General features: G+C 39.3%; 1 protein-coding gene across 1 annotated transcript in view; it reads right to left on the reverse strand.

The window, feature by feature from the left end:
• Positions 1-590: 590 nt before the first annotated feature.
• LOC115016378 (transmembrane protein 132C) overlaps positions 591-26207 on the reverse strand; it is a 31541-nt gene continuing 5924 nt past the window's right edge. Inside the window, exons 3-10 of the mRNA XM_029444073.1 lie at positions 20868-21014; positions 17089-17260; positions 13800-13943; positions 9641-9849; positions 7428-7608; positions 6545-6658; positions 6221-6412; positions 591-3080 (exon numbers count right to left, since the gene is read on the reverse strand). Of these exons, the coding sequence (XP_029299933.1) occupies positions 1560-3080; positions 6221-6412; positions 6545-6658; positions 7428-7608; positions 9641-9849; positions 13800-13943; positions 17089-17260; positions 20868-21014 (2680 nt within the window). The 3' untranslated portion in view covers positions 591-1559. The remainder of the gene's footprint in view (positions 3081-6220; positions 6413-6544; positions 6659-7427; positions 7609-9640; positions 9850-13799; positions 13944-17088; positions 17261-20867; positions 21015-26207) is intronic.

Raw genomic sequence — 26207 nt, forward strand, 5'->3', positions numbered from 1 at the left:
CTTTAAATCCACCCGATGCTGTTGTGCAGCAGTGAGAGACGACGCTTGCTGTCATTTCCACAACTGCCAATTCCTGAGGTGCAGGGCATCAGATTATCTTGGCTTCTTTAAGCTGGGGACGCTGTTTATGCTTCACAGCTCAGAGAATGTAATTTTGAGAAGTGTAGCTGTGGTCACCTCTGAGACACAGGAAGGAGGATGGAAGAAAAAGAGACAAATGAGCCATGAGATGTGAAAGCCTCCACCATTGATAAAATACCTAGAAACCTCTGGAGACACTGTCACAATACACAAAACGAGAATCACCTTCTCTTTTCCTCCATCTTTCTCTTGCTCGCTGTGTAACAGTTATTTTGTGCAGCAGCACACAATCCCAATATTGGCAGGCACATCAAATACGTTGTTGTCAGTATGACATTTTGCTGAATGACATCAGCTGTAAATTACATTCAACAGTGATTAAAAATAATCAATCCCATGATTCATAGCTGAGCTTTAGCCTATAATCCAAACCATTCATTGTGATTTCCGATAAATGATACTATGTTGAAAGGCTTTAAATAATGATTGAATTAAATTAAATTTCAACTATAACCATTTGTTCTTTATTGATAGGATCTCATAGGAAACACACATCACATTTTGGTTAAAGAATAAGAGGACGTTACATAGAAAAGGCATCATCATTTGTCATTCACACATGAAACATCTTCCAGTTGCATATGTATTGGTCTGTGTCAAGAGACAAACATTAGACATTTTTACAAATTGTAGAAGCAAGCCCCAGGAGAAGCCTTAAGCCCAAGGTTAAGAAAATTCAGAAACAATGTCCACTTTAAACTCTAGACTATATTTGCATAGCATGCATTTGATTTAAATAAATATCCGGTGAAGACTGCAGTGACAGATTGCTCAAAATAACTTGATAAATGTTGAATATTCTCTGACAAATTGCACAAACTCTTCAGGTATTCCCCAGAGGAATCCGAGAGAAAAAGAACAAAAGGCTGGAAAAGAACAGAATTACTTACAAGAAATAATCCCTCTCGTATTGTATTTACCCCGACAAGTAGCAATATCTGGAGCCGTTTCTACAGGGGCAACAGCATTGTACAAGATGAAAATGCTTTTGTATTGAGTTAGAAATGTAGAAATAAGTAATAGTATAGATATATTTATATTTACAACATCAGATCTGCAGAGCACATCTTTTTCAAATACAAGAATCTCGCATTTTGAGGATAAAATCCTGCTTTGACTCTTACTTTTTTTTTAACACAGTATATTTTATGTTGCTCTTCATGGGTACACCATTACATAACGTATTTACAAGCTTTCACTGAGCAGATCGTTTCATATAAAATGTCCTTTATCTAATCTCAATAAATACATCCTCTAAAGTGATTTATCTTTTATCAAAACAAAAACAAAAGCCAGCTTCTTGTCTTTTAGACATTCTGCATCAGAACTTGCTGTGTATGTACACTTTATATTTTCTCTCTCTCTCTCTCTTACTCACTCATACTCATACACACACACATAGAGACAGTCCAACCAACTCACTGGGACTCTCCTAGAGGTTTGACCACAGGCCACGGCATGTCAGGTAAAGGTGTCTGGGGCTCGACAGGTGCCTGGTGTTGCTGCTGGGCCTGCTGGTTAGCCCAGTTTAAGTCCACACCATTCTTCTTCAGTGCAGCCAAGTGCTTAATGTCCAGCGTGGTGAAGGTGGTGAACTGGACCTGGTTTCGCTTACTAGTGGGGGAATGCAACGGTTCGCTGCGATGTGGCCTGGCCAGCAAAGTGGCCGAACGGTTCGCCATGGGGTCGATTGCCTTTCCCTGAAACTGCTGCTGCTGGGAGACGTTCCTGCTGCGGCCTAGGGTGGCAGTTCTTTCAGGGACAGCAGGGGCGCTCACGGTGGGCAGGGTGACCTCAAGGCCGCAGTGGCCAAGGGAGTCTACGGAGTGACGGGACTCTATGGAGCGGTGAGCATCGCGTTTTAGCGTAGACACTTCAACCGGCATACCTGGGACGGGATTGCTATCATTGCTGCTCCCCAGCCACACCCAGTCGTGCTTGTGATCCTTTGGGTCCCCCATGAGTGCCGGGCCTGTTTGTATGGGGGTCTTGTGATTACGGAAACAGAGGTTATACGAAGCACAGTGGAGCAAAAAAGCCAAGATAGCTACACAGGAGAGCCCCACCAAGGCATACATGCCGATTTCAATGTCCGACATGGCTCTGAATGTCCTAATGAGGTCGCTCTCAATTACTTTTGGAGTTTGAGATTGAGGAGGCTCCTTCTTGGGTGTCACTTCTGCTTTCGGGGTATCTTTGTCAGGGGGTGAATTGGGGTTGTCAATCATATTGCCATAGCTTCTCTTCTGCCCTTCTTCTTTACTAACTAAACCCAATGTTGTATCTATGGGTCTGGCAGTGCTCAGCGGTGTATTTAAGCTCGGTGTGCTCACAGTTGTAGTGGCAGTCATGGGAATGACAGTAGATGTTGTTCCTCTTGTAGCTCTGGTTGTGGTTCTAATCCTCACGACACGTGGCTGCATAGATCTCATTGAAAATGTGCTTGAAGTGGTAGTTTCTGCCGGGGTGGACTTTCGCTGGTCAGGTACTGTGCTTCTAAACAACCAGTTATCTACATCTGGGATAGCGCGCCGTGTCGTTTTAAGCTCACCTACCAATTCTAATGCATCACCATCAAAATCTTTATTTCTGTCAGTGCCAACCTTATCATCACCACCACCACCACCACCACCTCTTCCTGCGACGGCTCTGCCCCTACTCTGGATGTTGATCCTGAGGAGCCCCGTGCCCACAGCTAACTTACTCTTCCTCTTGGACTTCTGGCATTCTTCGCAAATCCTCAGCTCCACTTTCACTACCGCCTCTTGGCTTTCACCTTCACCTTGTGCTACTAAGAATGTGGCCTGCGGGGTGCGACGTAAACTGGCCACGCCCTCATCTGGGGTAGAGACGGTCAGAGAGTAGATACTGCGGTCAAACAAGCCCAGTGGAGCGACTGCGCCATCGCTGAATTTAACCCAGCAGCTGACCACTGCTTCCTGAAATAAAGAAAGAAAGAACAGACTGTGATAACTGAGCAATACATAGTTCATATGTAGAAAAGCAGGTCAGCAAATCAATGTTCTCCCCCCTGCCTTCAGTAAGAGCTATATTCACATGATTGTTAATAGCACTAAATTGCCTACGCTAATCTCTTTATGATTACACGCAGTAGGGTGCTATTGTTGCATAGAATATAGTCTTATGAAGTCAGAGTATGAAATATAATTATACCAGAGTGGATAAAGAGTATAATAAAAGTAATTTGAACAAGAACCAAAAAGTACAGCAACAATGTTCATGTTCATTCAATCACATTAAAACATAATGACCTATTTCCTGTTGCTGATGTGAGCCACTGGGTCACCACAGACCTAACCTATATTGAAGGTTTGAATACATTATGAATCGCCCTGAGCAGAACGTTAACAGCTTGCCATCACACACACAATTGGCTGGTCATCTGCTCTGGCATGGGTCCAACAGTGTGTTATTGACAGGGGCAGACCAGCCACATCGACGGTGTACTGTAGGTAAATTAAGCTGTCGCTCCAACAGCTATGGGCCGCCTAATTGCTGTGCCATGCCTGTGTCAGGGGAGCCCGTTCAAAATGGGCAAGATGCCATGGCTAAATGTGCGAGTGAGCTTTTAAAATGATCATCTGGGCACCCTGTCTGCCTCTTGCGCTCTCTAACGCAGCATGGTAACTGCAGATGGCGGTCGGTGCTGTGAACACAATGAGTTCACATTCCGAGAGGCAGAGAGAAAACACAAATAATATTACACCCTTAAGGTGATTGTTAAATCTGTTCGGCTTTGGCAATTTTTATAATTCAAATCCTCCAAAGCCCATTGTATCTTTGCTGGAAAATATATATTGAGGATACGTTAATAGCACACTATTTAATCATAGAAAGTTTAAAGTGTCATTTTAAGACTCCCCTCAGAGAAGTTGTTTTGAATGATATTGTGTTTGCTTCATATGTGCTCCCTGTGCAGGAACAACCTCACTGGAGAAAATGTATATGAATGTGGAATAATGTGATTCACCTAATACAGGATTTTCTTTTCTTCTTGTGGGTTAGAAAATCATTTTGGTGCATGAGACACGGATCCTGCAGTGCTTTCACATTTAAATGTTTCACAATATAACGATGTTAACGATGCTTTTTAATGCCAAATTTACCCAACAGATCTTTAGATTTCCAAAAGAATATTAATGGGCTACTAAACTTAATAACACTAGGAACTGTTAAAAGGGACAGTTCACCCCGAAATCAAAAACACATATCTTTCCTCCTGTAGTGCTTTTTAAAGCCAGATTGTTTTGGTGTGAGATGCCGAATGTTGGAGATATTGTCGGCAGAGATGTCTGCCTGCACTCTAATATAATGGAACTAGATGAAACGCGGCTTGTGGAGCTCAAAGCGCCAAAAAACTAATTTGAAAAGACGTTGTTGTGAGCATGTAGGAACTATTTTCTATATTTGAAAGAAGGCAGACATTTCTATGGCTGATATCTCCAACACTGGGCAACTCATACCAAAACAAATCTAGATTGATAAATAGCACTACAGGTAAGAGGAAAGAAATGTGCCTTTAAAAGGTAAATATGATCATCACCATGATGTAGTGCAAAGTTTCTCTTAGTCCAAACATGAGAGGAAATACATTTTCCAAAAGATAATCTGATTTGCAAGCCAGGACACCTCTGTGGACTCCACAAGGATAAGTGACATATTTTACTTACTGTATTAGTTCAACAGAGATCAGTGCCTACTTCCATCGCCAACCAAGAGATGAAAGGAGATTAATTGTTCTATCTTTATTCAAAAGTCACATTTCTGTCGAAACTACTTCCAAAAGTCAAGAAGCAACTCTTCTTTCTGTTTCTATTCAGAACCTTTTGATTCCTCGCATGATCATTGTCTATCACTTGTATACACTGTACCCTGACATATCAAATATAATGTTTCACATAACCCAGTGCTTTACAAATGATTCTGTCCCTACAGATGTATTGCCCAACACTTGATGTGGTTGTAGCACAACTACTGCCTTAATAAAGTATGATGCAAGCAAGTTGTCTCCTAGAAATTCCAAACATAGGCATACAACTCAGTAGATTTATGATCCAGTCAAATCAAATCAAAATTTTAATTAATTAATCACGGCTAACTACACCTGCAATGTCGGCAATTCCTTTAGCTTCAGCCAGACTATGATTAAGTGCTAAATCCTTAATCTAAAACACTAAGATCAATACTTAAGTCTTATATACAAGGTTTGATTTGCATGGAAAAATCAAAGAGCAGCAACACGAATCATTTTGTTCTAATCTGCTCACAGTGCAAGAATCATGTTTGTCTTAAAACGTAAGGTGAGGATTCATGCTGTTGCTTTATTATAAATGCATCTGTGATTCCATGCGGTAACAAAAGGAGGAAAATTGTCAGTGGAATGAACGCTCGTTAAATGCCCACACCTTTAAAGAACAAATAATAAGGGATGTTTTAAGACTTTGCACACATTGGCAAAAGCCTAGCTGCAATGGTAACAGCTCACTATAAGAGAGAAATAGCTTACTTGTTAAAAAGCCAATAAATAATTACACAGCATTGCGGGCTCTCACCTTTGATATTTAATCACAGCCTATAGCAATCTGAATTCAACATTTGTTTTTGTTCTTCTGTAAACCCTCTGATGAAACCTTGTCTATGGGGGAGACAGTAACAGTGGGTTTCAAAAGATGCCAGTTACAAAGGAGAGAGTTAGTGATTAAAAGAACTTGGGCATAGTTCAGTGTATTTCCCTTTGAAGGAAAGTAGTACTGTTAATTATAAAATGCATTGTATGGCATCTTTTGATGTTATTTTCCCATGCTTACTTTGCAAATAATTTGGTACAAAAAAGTGTGGTTTTGCATCACATGACAAAACTATGAATCTATTATTTTCTGTTTCAAAATCTAAATAAATGAGAAGATACATGATTTACTTTAAATCAAGAATAATCTCACAATAACGGCCCTCCACAATTTATGTGGCGAGGCTAAAAACGAGACAAGCACCACCACAAGCAGCGGAGCTGAACCCCACACTTTTATGCTTTGAGTGTAACAATTTTCCAGTTTCTTACCTGTTTGAGCTGCGTGATCATCTCCCGCCTGGTTGCCGTGGCAACGATGGCCCTGCTGCTCCCTGGGCTGAGCTGCAGGGACAGGGAGAGTCCAGAAACCAACTGCACCCCCAGCTCTGTCACACTCACTTTATCATCCACCACCCTGATGCTCCTCTCAGCCAGGACTGATGATGTCAGAGGGGACAGCACCTGCAACAAGTACAACCTGATTCAAACTGCAGATGGATATACATGATTATAGCATGCATTGCACCTGCTAAGACCACACACACGCACGCACGCACGCACACACGCACACACACACACACACACACAGCTCACCTGTACAGTAGTAGTACCAACAGCCCGTCCCTGCAGCACCACCCCATCCTGCACCCTGGCTACATCAGGATCTGCCACTTTTAGAAAATAGCGTACAAGATTGGTCACATCCACCTGTCAATCAAAACAGAGAAAAACATTAATCGTATGAAATCCTTAGCCAAAAGGTACTGAGATAACATATGATTATTACTGTTTCACTGATTCAGTGTCTCCCTAGTTGTTGTACTTTTTGGAACATGAAACATCTATTCATTGTCTGACCAGTGAGGGAAAGTAACTAAGTACATCTACTCAAGTACTGTACTTAAGTACAATTTTGAGGTACTTGTACTTTACGTGAGTATTTATTTTTCCTGCTTACTTATACTCTATACTTATACTAAACTATATCTCAGAGGCAATTATTGTAGTTTTTTACTCCATTACATTTATTTGACAATTTAAGTTTCTAATTACTTTTCAGATTAAAAATAATATAAATATAATAAACATATAAATTGTGATATTATTACTGTAAACCTTATATATATATATATATATGCATAATATATATATATGCATAATATATATATATATATATATATATATGCATAAAATATATGCATAAATAAATTAAAATTAGCCCCACATTTACCAGCCGTAATATTAAAGTGATGTGCATTAATGCATCAATAATTATAATCCAATAATATAACATTATGCTGAAATGGGTCTTTTGGCACTTTAAGTATATCTTAACCCCAAAACATTTGAAATTTTACCTAAGTAACATTTTAAATGCAAGACTTTTACTTGTGTCAGAGTATTTCTACACTGTGGTATTGCTACTTTTGCTTAAGTAAATGATTTCATGTCAGCTTTGGTCGGACTGATAATTTACCTGCCAGTCAGGACCTTGGAAGTACTCCACAGGCTCTGCCCCAGTTAGTGGGTCAGGTGGCACCTCATCGTCAGCTTGGGCTATGAATGGTGTTAGCACCCTGAGTGCAGAGTGCTGGTACTGCAGCATGCAACCTCTGCCCTTCCTCATGTCCTCCTCTTCCTCACTGTCCCATGTCGATCTGACACACAAAGGGAATCAGACACAATAAGTCACAGAATTCATTTACGGTTCAAAATAATTGTTAAGGAAGTTTCTTTGCAGAGAGTTGGACAATAACCTCGATATCATGTTCATGCCTGTATGTGTCGCGGCTCGTAGTCATGCAGTGAATCTGTGCCAGCAGAGAGACTAAGGAATCAAGAACAACGCTGGAGCAGGGAGTGTGGCTGTTGATGCCGTAAGAGGCACACAACATTTTTGCAGAGTGACCTTTCCTTCTAAATAAATGTAGGTTAAAATAACCCGGATCCCACAGATGACTGGTTTGTTTGTGCGTGGTAGAGGTTAAGCTGTGAACCATCCTTAAACCCCTCAGCAATGATCATTCTGTATAATTATCGTAAGCACAGCTGGTGTGCCATTCACTACACCACAGGTGTGCTGGAAGGCTGGTGGGTATGCTTTAACACTGCAGGCACAACGCTAGTGTCCAAATAAACATCATTATTATATAGCCTAAGGTCAGAACTTAACATGTTGTGGTGATGCTGCTTGAATTAAATAAGTGTGACTCAACACCAGATTGCAAACTAACACATCTCTCAATTATTTAGTCCAAACTCATGGAGGATAATAATGCTTTACCAGGCTTCCATCTGCACAGAATGACGGTACTTATCTATTTTTCTAAAATTTGTTTGATTGCATTTTTGTACTTACTGATTTCCAAAAACATTTTAATACAAAAATATTGTTTTTATCTTAAGTCTCAACTTTTCTATTTGTTGTTTGATCACACTTGAGCCATTATGCCTTTGATGGTGCAAACGCACTCATATAAGCTGAGACTGGCCTTTACAATCATCAGAGAAGTTTCACATTTCTGACCTCGTATCCGTTTGTGGGTATTGAATGTTTTGGGAAATGAAAGCCTCAAAAGGGTTTTTACCCTGGAGTAAACTAACAGCCCATCAGCTGGCCATCATCATTAGCATTGAGCGGGGAAAAATGACTTTACAGTAAGTATTGAGTGAAATTCCACTAACCTTTGTCTCTAGGGCAACTGTGTTGCATCTACAGTGTCCGACCCACTAATGCACTGAACACAATGGTGATGTTTTTTTAACGGACTGCATTTACAGAATACAGGCGGATATTAGAAACAGACCTCTCAATATGCTGTAATCCAGTTATATATATATCTATATATATAATATATAAAATATAACCACTAACTACAGACAGACAAATGACCAGACAGCTGAATCCACATCGCTCTGACACCAAGTCAACAAAAACTGATTAAAATAAACTTCACAAATACACAATAAGATTTCTTGCATGGCTAACTCAGTGGATGCTTTCTCCTTTTAAATATCTCCACAGGGTCAACTGCATAACCAAATGAGGAGTTTGCTTATGCATGGAAATACCACATTGAATTTGACATGAAAGACCAAACATAAGAAATATGTCTAGAGGAATTTCCCATATTCATTCTTTCAGCACATTCTTACATTAAGCCCTTTTAACCAGAGGACCTCGCTTGTTCTTTAACCTTTTGACTTGGAATGACTTCATTTCTTTGCCGATTCTCAAGATAAAACTTTGCAGCGAATCAACTCTTCATTTTTCTGACAACTAAACTTTGAATTGATCTAACGGGGAAATAAGTGCTTTTGTTGGAGCTGAACAACACACAAACGACAGGTGATATCTCGGGTTATTACAAGGCGGCAACATGCAAAACCTTTGGCTTGAAAATCAAAGATGGAGATGCAACAACTTCCAAAAATATACATTTTTGGCCCCACAAACAACAGTAATGGACTAGTGTAGCATTGATGTTTTTGGCCAGCCATTGCTTGGCTTAATGTTAAGCCATGTCGTCCGATGCTCGATATTAGAGAGAATGCAAGTTTAAGGCGCCTCCACATCGGCGTCACTTTTCAGACCAGAGGGTTGCCGCATGCTGCTTGACACATGGCACTCCTAGCAACAACAGATGTATAGCAATGCAAGTGTTTGGCACAGAACTGGCCCGGCCTTACCTCCTGTTGCCTGTAGTAACAGGAACTCTCCAGCCTTTGATCTGGCTGAGCTCGGGGTCAGCCACGTCGATGAGCAAGGGCAGGCGGGGAAACCAAACACTCATCTCCAGCTGGGCACTCAGGAAACCGTAAGTAAAGTTGAGCATCACCCTGCTCTTCCCTCTTGTCTCCTTCCCATTTACATACACATAATCACATCGCTCTGACACCTGGACAAGGAAGAGAAGAAAAAAGAAATAGGAATGGTGAATGAGGGTTCAATGTGAAAACAGTCAGATGACATTTCTTTACTTTCTTGTCAGACAGTCACTCTTTACAAAGTGATTTCAATAAGTTCAGAATCACTAGACTAGAGTTGGGACTTAGTTGGGAACTTAAGTGACTCTAGTGATTTATATTCAACTTTCTCCTGACAAACACTTGCAGGGCTTTTTCCATTTTCATGGAAAATAAATAAGAAAGTTTTAGTAAAAAGGAGAGGCAAAAACAGAGGCACCAATACAAATAAGCTAAAACCACACAGACACACACATTTTCTTCATTCTTCCCAATTCTGGCCGGGGAATCGCACAATGTTTCCGTTTATGTCAAGTAAATTTATGATTGTGCTTTCCATGAAACCTTTTACGGAATATAAATGAGATCATCCTAACAACTGTTCCTGTAGTGCTGTACGGTAGGCGGGAGCATTGCAGTTCCCCACCAGTAAGGGCAATGAGGTGAGACACAGCAGTTGGTGTGTTTTATTTAAGATTGGAGGCCTATCTCTACCGCCGCCTCACTTATCTTAACAAACCAGTAACTCCACAGCGGTAATTGGGGGGCACTAGACTGGAGAATACAGTGTAGCTCTGGAGAGTGGGAGGTAAAAAAGGGGCGGCGCAAAAAGTGAGGAAAAAGCAGAGGGAGGAATGACATCCAACGTAAGTCAACTTAAACTCCTGTGGAAGCGGAGAGACCAGTTTGTGAAGACATTTTCCCATAATGCCGGCTGGTCCAGACCGAAATTACAGATGGGTCGATGGACAAAAAATAAACTCTATAAGCACTTAAATCATGTGTTTGTTTGTTTTTAATTACATATTCATACACATTGACACAAAACCTTTAAAACTCATTCTTTATCCTGTAATTTAAATATTTTCCTTCGGCATTATTTTAGCAATTCCTTCTTTGCCCTTTGGTGGCAAACAGCCTCCTGTCTATATGCAATGTTGTGGGCCTTCTGTAGATTGAGAATGTTGCATCTTTAAATACCAGTACCTGTGGGTTTGCACGTTTCAGCCCGTCAATAATCCATACCGCTACCCATTTTGCAAATCATCCTGACGCGTTTTAGAAATCGAAATGATTTATCTACCATTCAAGTCATTGTTTTCTGTTCATTTCTCCTCATTATAAAAATCCATGAGCAGACTTGTGAAACTTTAATCATGAATCCATTATAGTAAACATTACGTCGGTGTTCATTTGTGTCAAAGTTGAAATAAAAATGATTACAAAGCAGAGTGAAAACTTTTCAAATCAATCTGCATTTAACGTTTTCATGACAATGCATTTATCTTATCCTTTATTTAAAGAAGTAATCTCATTGAGATCAAGATGTCGTTTTTGAAGAGAGACCTGTGCATAAGATAATATATAAGCATGGACAAAACACGGAAATACATACATAGACATTAAGAAAATCAATTACAAGTAGTATTCAAAGTGCTCAAAGACAATACTTCTAGTTCTACCCCTTCTAGGCGGTATACATATAATTTTATATGATGTATTAAAAAGAGTCAATAAAAGTGTAGTATACAAGTTTACAAGATTTGCAGTTAAAGGTGCACCAATCAATTTATTAAAATATGGGTCAAATGACTATGAGTAATGTAAAAGTGACAGTGGCCCACTCCTCTATGGAACATTTTAGCCTCTTTCAGCTCATTGTTTTGGTTTGTTTAGGAAGCTGTTTTCAGCAAAAGATTTAGCTAGTCGCTAACTGACAAAGTTACCAACTAGCTAGTGGACATAGTGAAGCATTTAGAAGCTAGAGAGACAGAGTTGGGAGTTGATGGAGACCAAATCAAAGCTAAAAGGAGAGTAGATTGTAGAGAATGTTGTATTTGTACAATGTTGTATTTGTACTATGTTGTTTATCCTGTACACACGACATCTATTGCACGTCTGTCCGTCCTGGGAGAGGGATCCCTCCTCAGTTGCTCTCCCTGAGGTTTCTTCCATTTTTCCCCCTTTAATTATAGTTTCTTTTAGGAAGTTTTTCCTTGTGCGATGCGAGGGTCTAAGGACAGAGGGTGTCGTATCCTGTACAGTCTGTAAAGCACACTGAGACAAATGTATAATTTGTGATATTGGGCTATATAAATAAATTTGATTTGATTTGATTTGATTTGATTTGATTAGATTGAACTTACATTCAACACACGGCCTGCTGAATGTGCAAATAGGTAACTCATGTTAACATGTTAATATGTCAGCTTGTTCCTCTACCCACAAGAGGCCAAGAAAAACCAAATATGAGTTGGGCGGCTGTGGCTCAGGAGGTAGAGTGGTCGACCAGTGGTCGGAGGGTCGAACGGTTCGATCCCCTGCCCCTGCAGTCAGCATGTCGTAAAGTCCTTGGTCAAGATACTGAACTCAAATTGCTCTTGCTCTTGCTCCTACTGATGATGAGCTGACCTTGTATGGAGCCTCTGACTGTGTCAATGCTGACATGTGTTGTAAAGCGCTTTGAGTGATCGCATAGATTGTAAAAGCTTAGATTGGATCGCATAGATTGGAAAAGCGCTATATAAAAGCAGTCCATTAAGAGTTCAAAAGTGAAACCGCACAACATTTCACAAATTGTTCTTTCCAAGCAATATTAGTTCGATAAATCTAATAGTTTGTGTACTGTATGTGAATACATGCATAGAGATTCACCCTTGTTGAAACTATATACACAAGATAACGTTTGTGGTTTTCTAGCTTTGACTGCAGGAATCATAAAAGACCATTCAGAGACACAATAACTGGATTAAATTCCTCTTCTGATACAGAAAAGCATTACAAACACAGTCTCCCTCTTTTGGGCTCCTTCTCACTCCCTTAAGCTTACACTCTTACTATAAGCACACTGCCTCACACTCACAAAGCCAGTGGCTTCTGTGTCGTCTGATGGAAAAAACCATAACTCCTTTTATTCTTCTCTGGTATTCTCTTCCCCGTCTCCCGCGCTCTCTCTCTCTCTGCTCCTACTGTCCCAGTAACATGGTTCCATTACACAAAAGGTCAAATCACTGTGCTTATGGACTGAGTGCTGGGATCATGCAGCTCAGTCTCTAATGCCATATGGAAGAAGCTGCTTTTATCCACGATTTTTTGACACACACAGACTAGAGCTTGGTCTGTTGAGCATGATGGTACAGTGACAGGAGATGTCTTAAAGTTATACACCAGAATGAATCTTGTTGTTGTACGCCAATTACGCCAAGAAGGTTATGTTTTCAGCTCCGTTTATTTGAATGTTTGTAAACAGGATTATGGGAAAACTACTGGCCCGCTTTTCGTGAAACTAGGTGGAAGGATATGAAGCATGGACCAAGGAAGAACCCATTACGTTTTACATTTAAGTTTCACTTTCGTTACATTGTGAGACAGGGCATTTGTGCTGCATTCATGTGGTGTTGGAATAATAACAAAAATTAGATCACGACTGGGAAAATTCACATGAACGCCCCCTCAGGTCGGAAACTCAGAAAATCGGCAAAATTTCGCTACACATTTTCCTGGTTTACCTGATCCGTTTCCTTTGCTCTTTGTTGTCACGCAAACACAGGAAACACTCTGAGCAATAAAATAGGCCGAAATCGGAAAAGAGCAACTTCCAAATTCGGGATATGGGACCATCCGAGAAACATGTGAATGCGTTAGCCTTGATGGAGGGCAGTGCTCTCCGAGTGCCATTTTAGTTCTGGCAGTGCAATCGCTCTATAGCTAAAACATGGTGTATTCAGATTCGTATCACAAATGGCAAATATCAAAGTATGTCCAATGTATTTTTCCATATAGTGCAGCCATGAAGCAAATAAATTTACGAGTAACACAGGAATCATTACAGTAAGTATTTTTTAAATCCAAGTTGATTAAGCTTGTGGTTGTATTGGCTTACCTTGAGTAAATCCTCCTCTGTAGACCTACAGCTGGTGTAGTTGGTCACATCAGTGACTGAGCCATCGGTCTCCACTGCCAGAGTTTTCACAGGTACCGACACCGTGACACCCATCAGCACTGCAGTGTTCAAGATATCAGTGTTCTGTGCAGACAGGAGGGCAACATTAATTACAATATACGACAAATGTTTGTGTGCATTCTTGTATTAGTTTGAAAGTCGAAGGCTGAGAAACTTTTCAAAAGATGAATGGCTGTTCAGACTGCACTACATGTTGTAGTTTGAAAATAACAAGGAATTAAGTTTATCAAACATCTCGGCCAATTAGTCTTCTTCACACCACAGCAGCCAAAGCAGCAGATAAGCAATAATAGAATATAGAGTCTTAAATAGTCTTGGATGTAATTGTTAATGCTAGGTTCCCTTGATGCTGAAATAAGTGTTTTATACCTTTCAGATGAGTTGTTACTTGATCCCATAGGCAACCAGTAATTGAGCTATGCTATAGGTTAACTTGATTTTAGTATTCAGCATGTTCAGTATAGTTTCAAACTGCACACAGAGAAATAAAAAACTAAGTTTCCACCATTATCAGATGTACTCATAGTAAGTACGAAACAGCAGAATGCTTTGTTATAATGGTGAAAGTATATAAAAAGAAGAAAGGCTTTTGACACAGCATACATGATATATTTGTTCAAATATCATGCTGGACTAATACATTATGCAATACAATTATCAGTGGTGGAACGTAACTAAGTATATTAACTCATGTAATGTAATACAAATACAAACTTCAGGAACTTAACTTTACTTGAAAGTCTTTTCTTTTCATGTCACTTTCTACCTCTACAACACTACATTTCAAAGGGGATACTTTTTTCACTACAATTATTTTTACACCTTTAGTTAATAGTTTCTTTAACAATTAAAATTTTTGAATACAAAAAGTACATCTCAAACGATTAGTCAATAAATCCATTAGTCGTTTGAGAAAATTAATTGGCGACTATTATTTGAGTTGGTTCCAGCTTCACAAATGTGAGAATTTTTTGCTTTTCCTCTTGAACATTTTGTAATAATTTGGAATTAAATTGAATTAAAATTGTGAAGCTGTCACTTTGGGCTCTGGGTAATTGTGATGGATATGTATCACAATTTTCAGCAGTTCTACAAACCAACAATTCAATCGAGAAAATAATCAGTAGATTAATCCATAAAGAAAATTGTTGAATGGTATAATATATTATAGAATAACAGTCAAAGTACATTTTCCTGATTACACATTTCCAATGCAGGACTTGTACTTGTAACATCATGCAAGTATTTTTACAGTGTGGATCCGAATACTTTCTCCATCACTGACGATCATCATTATGTGTACGAGGGACGGTATCACAGGCAGAGGGTGTTAGCAATAGTAGCAGAGATTAAAACACTTGCAGGCTCACAAACTTGATTTGTTTAAATCATGATGCAATGCTCACACACAAACTGGACAGATGTGCTAAAACAAATCTCTTTGAGATGATAGTATACAGTACATGTCTATCTCTCACAAATGTCACACACCTGGATGAAAATAAATAACCTTTCAAACGCCCATTTTCCCACCTTGTCCTGTACATCTTTGTCAATGCTTAGCAGCAGTTTAGCTCTTATATACGTCAAGCCGGATGTAGCTTTATTATTACACTAACTCGTCCTTCAACATGTATTTACAACTACTTTCCAGTATACAAGATCTCTTATAAGGTCTTTTTAATCTATTATAGGTAGTGGCAGTGTGTGGGTAAGGAGCTCTGGGTGATCAGCTGTTTTTTTTCCCCTCCTGATGCTTGTGGATCAGGCAACACTCGGCAGATGTTCCCCGGCAGCGTCACATTCTGAACCCTGTCGGGCTTGACAGCTGCTGACCGCAATTCAAAAAGGACATGCTCTAGTTCAGACTACAACACTGACCAAACATAAAGCCACTGGATCAAGGTTAGCACAATATCAGAAAGCAATATCAGCGGCGTGTGGAGCTGGCAGCGGAGCACTGAGTGATCTCGACTTCCGATGTTTCCGCCAGCTCTGCAGTAATCTGTCTAGCAGTGATCGAGTTCAGCTCAAGTAGTTCAGTTGTTTTAATTTGGCCTCTTCTCTGAGAACAGTATTATATTTACACTCTGTGATAAGCTTGGTATTGTGCGTTTGTTCGTTCTTTCATATACTTGTTCATTCTGTAAATTTAAATGCTAAATCATTTATATAGTATTATATGTAAGGGAGATGAACATGAGAAGAACATGTAAACACTTTGCAGAAAGGTCAGAAAATCAAACACACAGCATTCTTTGCTGCGACGCAACATTCAGCATGCTTTTCTTTCACTTTTCTTTAATATTGGTTGCAATAAATGTTCTGGTGCTTTATTTATCTACAAGAAGTAGTGGTGGAGTGGTTGGAACAGTATTTAGTTGGGCTATAAATATAAAGCGATTCAATTAAATAATAATTTAAAGATCAATTAAAAAAATGTATTCGTGCTGACTATTGCACTATGAAATAACGTACTGAATCTCCTGTCAAAGACATACAGTATATGTACTTATTGTACCTTGTCATTTCTGACCGTTGCCTCAAGTTTGTGAGACCAGTACACATACAGTAGCAGCAGGGAATCAGTCTATGCATCAAAAATAATACTAATGCATTGTTAGAAACTGCAGGTTTAGATAATAAAATGTCAAAACAGATGCAAACAGGCGATTTTGAAACTTGTTGAACTCTGCAGTGCAGACCTATAATACTTTGACATGGAGGAACAATTCAATAGAGTGAATTTGCAATAGCTGTGAGCACGCACGTGCATTCATCCATGCATTCACACACACACACACACACACACACACACACACACACACACACACACACACACACCTAATAAACACTTGACCTCATTTGATTCATATCGTTTGTATTTATAGGGAATCATCAGGAAGTTTAGTGCATGAAACTATGTTGTATTTAGCCAATGAAAATCAATTTCCTTAACAGTGAGGTAGTGGGTGATCCTTTCATGCGTCACCTTAATGTTCCACCTGTTGCAAAGCCAAGTGACGAGTTGTGGGGCCTGACTATAATAAAAAGATCCTACCCATCCTTTGCATTCTTTATAGGGCCTCCTCCTTCCTCTAACATAAAGATCAATAAGACGACAATAGATGTATATAGAATAATCAGAAACATTCAAATAAAAACACATTTGAAACAGTACAGAAATGAATACAGATATTGTCCTCACCATGACCAGAGGTGCCAGCCCAACATAGTCTTTCTGAGTAGTGTAGATCCGCATTATGCCCACGTCCTTGACGTTCCCTGGCAATTCCAGACGCCAGGAGATCGTCTGACTCTCAGCCTGCTCCGAAACATCTTTTGGCACAAAGTCCAGTTGCAAAACTTCCAGTAGACCCCTGTTTAGAGATAACATTTAAAAATATAATAGGGTTGGACATGTAAGAGCAAGCCATGGTAGCCTGAACAACGGCTAATACAGCCCACATTATGGGGAAATGGCAAATGCTAAAACATAGTGTAATATTGGCATATTTTATTGAAAAATAAAAAAGTCATTAAGTCAGTGAACTTACTCAGTAATGTCAGTTAATCTACAAAATGTTGCTAATATTACTTAGCATTAACCACCATACGTTACTGGTCATACCAGACCAAGTAAGGCTGTAGCAACAAAACCTGTGAGCGTGTTCAGTTGAGCAACGGTGACTTTTATGCTTATGAATTCAGTGTTTCATATACAATATTTGAATTCTTTTGAAAACGTAGGTATGTTATTTCTTCTTTCAAAAGTTATATTTTGGACAAAGACATTTTAAAATCAAAATCTATATATTCTTTTTGTGTTGGACAACTAAAACAATGGACAGCATTCATAATAAAGGACATTCTGTGCATGCATTGTAAATTTAGTTTATTTCATTCAGACTTATTATTTATATATATATATATATATATTACAGCAACGTGAATAATCAAATCTAAACTCCACGGGATTTCAAGAGTTATCAAGGGTTTAATTGTGTAATTGAGTTATGAAACATGAACTAGCACTTACATACGGTTCAAGTTTGATCAAAATAGCCACTAAATAAAATCCACGAGTGTTCATTTTGGAAGGTAATATTGGTGAGTGAGCACAAAATTCAAAGCTAAATTAGAATTAGAAAGTGTCTGGATTATTTTTCAGTGTACTGTTAAATAACTAGAAGACATACAGTTAAATAACCAAGACGAGCAGGTGTCTTTCAGTCAGTTAGAAAAACAACACAGTCCTAATGTTTGAATATTTGTTTTGAAACCTCTGGAAGCTGTCGTGTTTGACTTTTATTTTTTTTATGAAACACTGGTGTCAAGAGACGAGATGCTTCGATGCAAAGGGAGCTGAGATGAGTTGTGTACTCGCTCGTGTTCCATGGGGGAGAAAAGTAAATATTTGTAAAGAGACACTGAAAATGAAAAAGATAGAAATTCCTTTGAAATTTGTGAAAAACAAACTGTAGAGTTTAAACCAAAAGTGAGCGCAATACACAAGAGGTCTCATTTCCATCAGCTTATGGAAGAATAAGGTGAGAGTGGGGAAGGAAGATTAAGTGAGTTGGCAGAGACTTGAGCCAAGTATTCTGGTCAAAGGGTTGTCAAAGAAATGACAAGTGATGTTATTTGATGCTGGAGAGAGTGTGTAGGCATACCTGCCAGTAGGAACAGATCAAAGGGAAAATACAGTTGAATGTGAATGGAGCTGTGGCACTTTGAAGTGCAGCAAAACTTTGCATAACGCAGAACAATGAACCTCTAGTACATAAACTAGCATTTAAAAGAGTCACATATATTAAAAAGCAGCCAAAAGGAGAAACACAAATGTAAACCTATAAGAAAATCTATCGAAAGGAACTTTGCTTGTGTGAGTCTATAAGCTTTGGTTAAAGATTGAAAAGTACTGACCGCAGATATTATGAAATCAAAAAATGATTCATAAAAAGTGTCCAACTACAGCTACAGGCAGTATACAGGCAATTCAAGCTTAGTTCAATTAGGTTTTCCCAAGATTCTCCTGCTGCTCACAGAGTCAGTGATACCACGTTGAAGCTACCGCCAACACTAGCTAAACTAGCTTAGCATAACGACTGGAAACCGGTTGCCTGGGACTGTAGAATCACGGAAAGTCGGTTGGTAAGCGGATTTCTTTTTACATTGGACAGAGCAAGGCTAGCTGTTTCCCCCTGTTTCTAGTCTTTACGCTAAGCTACGCTAACCGGCTTCTGGCTGTAGCTTCAAACATACCATAAAACCATGAGAGTGGTATTAATCTTCTCATCTAACTCTTGCCAACAAAGCAGACCAAACTAGAAAATTGTGTGTCTTTATCTGTGTCTGATCTGTGTTTTTAAACTTTATAAAATGAAGTCATGAGTGTTTGGAGAAAATATATATCTAAAAAGCATGCAATATATCCAAACTAAGTTTAATTAAAATGTCCTGTAGGCCTATATTCTTAAATAAAACAGACCTAGATTTTTAACTGATACTTGATGATAAAAAAGAAGCAGAAAATACTGCGAAAGGGTGCGTGACAGTGAGAAATCGAAACACAGAAGGGGTTAACGGCCCTATTTCCTGGAAATCCATCTATATGGGGGGTTTAAAACCACTGGACATATCATCACTTCAAAGCACAGTGGTTGGAGGATGTGTGTGTGCGTGTGCTTGCATGTGTTGTATGTGTGTGTGTGTGTGTGTGTGTGTGTGTGTCCTTGTGGGAGCTCAGCAGAAGGGACACATGACTTGGAATATCTCTCCTTCCTAATCTCCCCTTCTGAACGTGCAAGCGCTTAAGCCTGGATAACGTAGCCGTGATTATGGATGATTACGGATAAGTGGGTCGGACGGACGGCGGGTGGTGTATGTCTGTGTGGGCGGGAGGTTGCTGGGCAGAGGTAGCTGTTGGTGTGTGCCACCATCAGGCAAAACTGTAAAGGTAAATCAGGCAGTAAAAGTGCTATGAAATTAATATTCATTTAAAAAGAAGCACTTCAACTGACTTTGACAATTAATTTCAGTCACATTAAAGCAACTTGGACAGTAAAACTGGTGATGCTACAGAAAGAAGATGACAACTTATGGGACGGGAATGTTTTGTTTTTTAGGGAAATAAAGTAAAATAAAGTAAGATAAGAGAAACAGACAAGTATAGGTTAAGTTATTGTATTTCAAATATAAACGTAGAGAGGAAAAAAGACACTAGGATTATAGATCACGAGTACATTTTAAGCTGATTCACCTTGATTTGTCTTCTATTTTGTCTTGCTTTTCTTTTATTCTATACTTCTTACTTTTTGACTATTGTAGTGTATTATAAACACGTGTATTTGTGTGCATATTTTTGTGGGGTGAAGGGGTGGCAGACATTACACATACATGTTTTATGTGAAGTAATCATTGTGATAAATAACTTAAGTATTTTAAGAATATATACAGAAAATCGAAGAAACACCGTAAACTCCATTTTTTCTTTTGGTGCACCGCTGTGTCCTTTTAACTCTTTGGTGCGTCCTAATAGAAATAAACACAAACCCTGAGAACCTAACCCTAACCCTAAATATTCTAAACTGTTTATATGATGCCTTATATTTTTTCCTTCCATTGCTTCCACATCATAGGGTCTGCAAAGTGGATATAATTATTTTCAAACTCTTTTCTTCTAATGCAGATTTTTGGAGATACAAACAAGTACTCTCTTACCTCACTTACTACATGAAAACATGCCGTAAAACATTCATTTGCACAGACAAACCAGAATTGTGTTTACTTGACTTGTAGGCCACAAACAATTACTTTTCCTGTTAAATGTAACATTGAAGATCTTTTTTCATGATAGCTAATTGTTTTTCCTTGTAGTAGCAGCAGGGTTTATTGAAATCTCAGAAAATAAAGAGGATAGGAGACCATAAGAAGTGACAAAAGATGAAGATTGTTTTTTATGTGTTGAGAAAGAAAATGACTGACCTCTTTGCAGTGACGGCAACCTTCCTCTGGCAGAAAACGGAGACAGTGTTGGGAGTCGCTCCTCTGCCGGGCTCCACTACGATCTCCCACAGCGCTGAGTCACTGGGCCGCACCGCACTGAATGACAGACCCGATTTGACTGCTGCCCTGCAGTAAACATAAATAAATGAATACATAATCCAGTCAGTGCAAAGGATGAATTTAAGTCAAAACGATTAATTTACTCTTTGCGAGATGTCTCATTAACTAACTAAGGTTTGATGCAAGCTGTGTAAAGTAAAATACATTTGGTATACATATACCAACAAAGGTTTCATTACTACCAACGCAACACCTACATCAGATTGTTGTTTGTTGATTTGAGCTCAGCATTTAACAAAATCTCCCCCATGAAACTGAAGGCAGACTTAGCACTCTAGGCTTGAGTTTGGACTTCCTCACAAACAGACCCCAGGCAGTTCGGAGTGACACCACTCTAGTGTTAAACACTGGAACCCCCCAGGGCTGTGTGCTCAGCCCGCACCTGTTCACGGTGTTCATCCCGCACCGAGCCGATCATTATTGTGAGATGAACCCCAACAGGGTGAGCTGTACATTATCCCGCTTTTTACACAGCTACATACCAAATAAATCGATAATGTGACACAAAATATTGATTCAATTGATTTTGTTGATTTAAATAGGTGAATTTTTGCAACAGCTGACGTTGTGATATTGACCGGATTTTATTCTGCGTATTGTTATGATTGGACATGGTCCTCCATAGTCTATGATCGGGGGCGTCCATAGCAATAGTCTGTTTTACATAGCAGCGATCTGCTGTAAAGAAAAAACAGACTGTAGAATATTCAAATTGTCCAATCAAAATTGAGTATTCAGCAAAGCCATAGAGTATAATAATGCTCCAACATTGAACAGAAATACTTGAATTATGGCCATCTGTGTTTTCTGTATCTACAGCAATACTGTAAAAAAAGCTTTTGTAAAAGATGTCTTTACATTCTCTTTCTGTATACTATATATATTAGATCTCGGCCTGTTCGTTAGATGTTTTGTGTTGTGTTTGTACTTCCTGTTTTAGTTTGTTAATTACCTGTTCTCTGTTGTTTCTACTTCCTACCCCCAGGTGTTCCCAATCTGTTCGTTAGTGTCCTCACCTGTGTCTCGTTCTCTCTCACTTCTTGGTGTGTATATAGTCTGTTTTGTTTGTCTCTCGTTGGCAGTTTGTCTTTGTACTTTGATGTCAAGAGTTCCAGCATTAGTCCCGTCTTCCTGTTTCCCAAGCGTTTGATTCCCCGGCTTCCTCGACCTTGTTTCCGTGACTCGATTCTGCCCTTGCCTGATCCTTGTCTGCTGTGCTGTTACGCTGAGTATCTACCCGTGTACCAAACCTATTTCCGTGACCCGACTCTGCTCCTGGATTACCCCTTGATACTTTGTATGATCAACTGTCTATGGGTGTACCATAGCAACTGCAAAGTTTTCAGTAAAGACTTTCCATTCTACATTTATCTGCCTCTGTGTCGTGCAATTGAGTCCCACCTCCCTTCTGTCTTGATCGTACCGTTACAGTGTACTATAAAAACACTTACTTATAAGTAATTACACAAGTGTGTATGTATACTTATGCCTGTTTTGTATGTGTTCATTCATGTTGTACGTATGGAGTGTGGACTGGTACTTTAAGTGGTACCAGTTCACCTCCCGGGCGTAGCCGAGGTGTCCTTGAGCAAGGCACCGGACCTCCACACCATCTAATAATACTATCTAATCTTTACTGTGTGAAAGGAGGATTTAAATTTCTCAATTTCCATTTAACGAGGTGATTCACTGACAGACCGATGTGTCGCAGAATGAGAATTAGCAGGGGTATTTATTCCCATTAGCCCTGGGGACAACTGGGATCAGTTAATCAGATGTCTGATTCAGACACACACACACATCACTCTGCTGGGACTTTTATTGTGAATAATGTGAATGAAACAGACAGTTTTGATAAGGCAGACTTCTCTCTGCTAAATTGTTGAGTCAAATATCATTGGACAGGGTCATATAGCACTAATTTAAGGCTGAAAAAGTGATACGAGGGACACAAAACGCTTCTGATCGTTTAAAATGCAGTGCTTCACTAATCTGCACTCACACAGACACATAGCTACGAGGAGTGTTTCCAAAACAGGCTAATTTCCTTGTGGCGGGGATTCAACGAGGGGCTGGAAATGTTCCAGATAGACTTCAGCTCATGTTTACTCAAGAGCATCCGGCGTTCTTTTGTCTGCAAGATATTCGCACTGAGAAGAATTTGAAAAACTTCAACCTCGATAAAGTGTTGTATTAGGTTCGCAATCTAAGAATGCCTCTGACTTAAAGGAGCTGAAACAATCTTGATTTTACACTTATCGTCGGAACCAAATGAAAAGCAAAACGAAAGTAAACCTCTGTCACTTGTCCCATATGTTGATACCAGGAAGGACAGATCTACACTTCCACTATGTCTACCACAAATTATGTTCCTGCCATCAGCACTTATGATTTATTAGAAGTGTCAGTTTTCTGCTTTCTAGCAGCAGCCCTCTACCCCCCTCTTCATGGTCTGGTAGTGATACATTTAATTAATATACCACTTACCCAAAAGCGAAGCTTCGAAAGGATGATAATATACAATATAATATTCTTTTACATATTTGCCGCCCAGTAATGGATCAGAGAAGCAACCTACAATTTCATAGCAATCAACCTGTCTTTATGTGTGTTTTAACAAGCTGTAGTTTTATAATTTCAGCCACAAAACAGTACTCAAATAGATGAAGAATATTAAAACTGACAGATGACAAAATCTATTCATGCTACAGTACAATAAGGGTCAGTATGTATGTTCATGTTCAGTACACACATGATTAGTAATCAAACAGCAACCAGACTGATCAATAACCATTGAGACAGGGTCAAGGGCGGACACACACACACACACACACACACACACACACAACTCTCTCAAAACCTTGTAGCCAAAGGGAAAATTATATTTTCATTTGAATGAATGTTTAAAATATAACAAACATGAACTTTTATTTGATTATGTAGATCAAGCAGGTAAATCAAGAAAACATATTTGTATAAAATTGAGACAAATTTTGGAATATCTGTTGTAATTTCTAAACTTTTCTGATTTCTTCTTTTGTTTTAAAAAAAAAAGGGTGAGCATTTTTTATTCTGATCACACATTGTGTTTTAATTAAGGACAATTATAAAGTACAATAAACAATCTTTCCAAGATTTAAAAAGTTTTTTTTGCATATCACAATGTACCCGAACTACCTACATCCATCAACTCCTTTTCTTGCTGCTTGTCCAGCTCAGTATCACAGTGACAGCAGCACCTGATGACCATCCTTCCCAGAGGTACAAACCACTTCAACTGGCTCCTATTGAGTGTGGAGGAGCAGTAACTCAATGCCAAAATCTTCCTGGATCACTGAGTTTCTCGCCCACAAGCAGACACGAGCCTCCCCATGGAGAAACCTCATTTTGGCCACTTCTGTCCTTGCTCTTTGTCTTTGTCAGTCACTACCCAGAGATCATGACCACAGGTAGGGGGGGAACAGAATGGATATCGACCGGTAAAGTGAACAACTCTTCACTGCCGTTTTAGCCGACTCAGTCAATGTCTTTGTTTAAAAATGTGAAAGCTGGAGCAACTCTGTAGTAGTTTGCCTGTTTATTGTAATAGCCATTCATGTGTATACGTCAAAGCCTTATAGTTTCACTTTTTATGGTTACGTTTTTTACTAAACGTGAACTCTAGAAATGTTTGATATTCCATCTGAATAAATGTTTGTAACTCCATGTGAGGAGAATTTTGAAAAAAGATGATTTTGAATAACATTTAATTACAAGCCCCCTGGGTGCTTAACAGGTGGGTATGAACACACACACACACACACACACATACACACACTTGCACGCACACACACGCACACATCTACATTGTAAATCCTGGCAGTCAGCCCAGATCATCTCTTCTCTAAAGGGTTAACCTCTTGATTCATTTTCAATCAGGACCACAGATTATCTGGCCTAACCCTGCTGGAGTGGACTCAATCTTGGGCCAAAAGTGAAGCAGTGCAAGGATGCGGGGAATCAATCACTTTGCCAAGCTCCTCACAGCTAGCCTTCACTTTGACTTAACCACATGGATTTTGTCCCCTCTTCTTATAATAAAATACACAGACTAAAATCACTGACCGGACTGGAGGAACTTTATTGGCAGTCAGTAAATCAGTGTTTGGGGTATTTCAGGTGGAGAGGCTGTAAATCCCTCCAAATAGTCCAAACAACAGCAGATGTTAAAGGGTCAGCGTCTCTCTGACAAATCTTAATCACGTAATGTCAACAATGTTAGCAGCAGACCTACATTCAGGTCAATGGGCGTGTGTGTGCAGGCATGTTTGTGTCTGTGGATGGTAGGTATGGTATTTTAGAAGGGATTGAATGACACAGCCACAGGTTTAACTATGTGCCCTATGGATTAATACACACATCTCAACATTCCTCTGCCTTTGCCTGCATCCCGCTACAGATTACTGCAGGGTGGGTATGTTGTTTGCAGCATGATATCACTTAATCATGGGATTAGAGAAATAATTTGTCTTGCATTTCAAACATTACCATTAAACTGAGTAAAGACTGGAAATGCAAAACCTCACTGCGATGGCTTTACACTTTACTGATCTGAAGCATTTTGACAAAAACAATTTCACTTCAGTCAGTGATGTGCATCAAAAGGCAGCATGTAGAAACTTTGAAACAGATTGAACTGCGGGTGTCGGTGCGACAGGGCTGCTTTTATATTAACTTCACTTTTACCCACAGTAGTGAGGGAGATGTTAGTTATTTGTTTTCCTGCTCCATTAAATAGATGCATTATTTATGAAGTCAAATACCCAGAGAACCTTGTTGAACTGTTAGTGGGATATTGAGATATGGAAACCAGTGAATCATTTGCCAATTATTTCCCTGTTTATGGAAGAGTGCCCTCCATAACTCCCCCACTAACTGAGAAGTAGAAGTAGACAGGATATAACATGTCAGTAATTTATGAAGCCAGTGGAACTGGCAGACAACACAAGTCATGTTGGCGCTCAAGCATTTTACTGGATGGCCTTCATTGCGAGCCCCATCAGTATTCAAGTGCCTTAAGTAACCATTTAAATGCATTGAGCTTATCCTTCATGAAGACACTCAAATATACTGTTCATCACGGTGCTTCAACTTAGTTTCAGTCTCTTTTTCTGCTTCATATGTTTCAGTGACAATTAATTTTTATGTGAATCCTCCTAA

The sequence above is a fragment of the Cottoperca gobio genome, chromosome 12, assembly GCF_900634415.1.
Source record: "Cottoperca gobio chromosome 12, fCotGob3.1, whole genome shotgun sequence".
NCBI classification, from domain to species: Eukaryota; Metazoa; Chordata; class Actinopteri; order Perciformes; family Bovichtidae; genus Cottoperca; species Cottoperca gobio.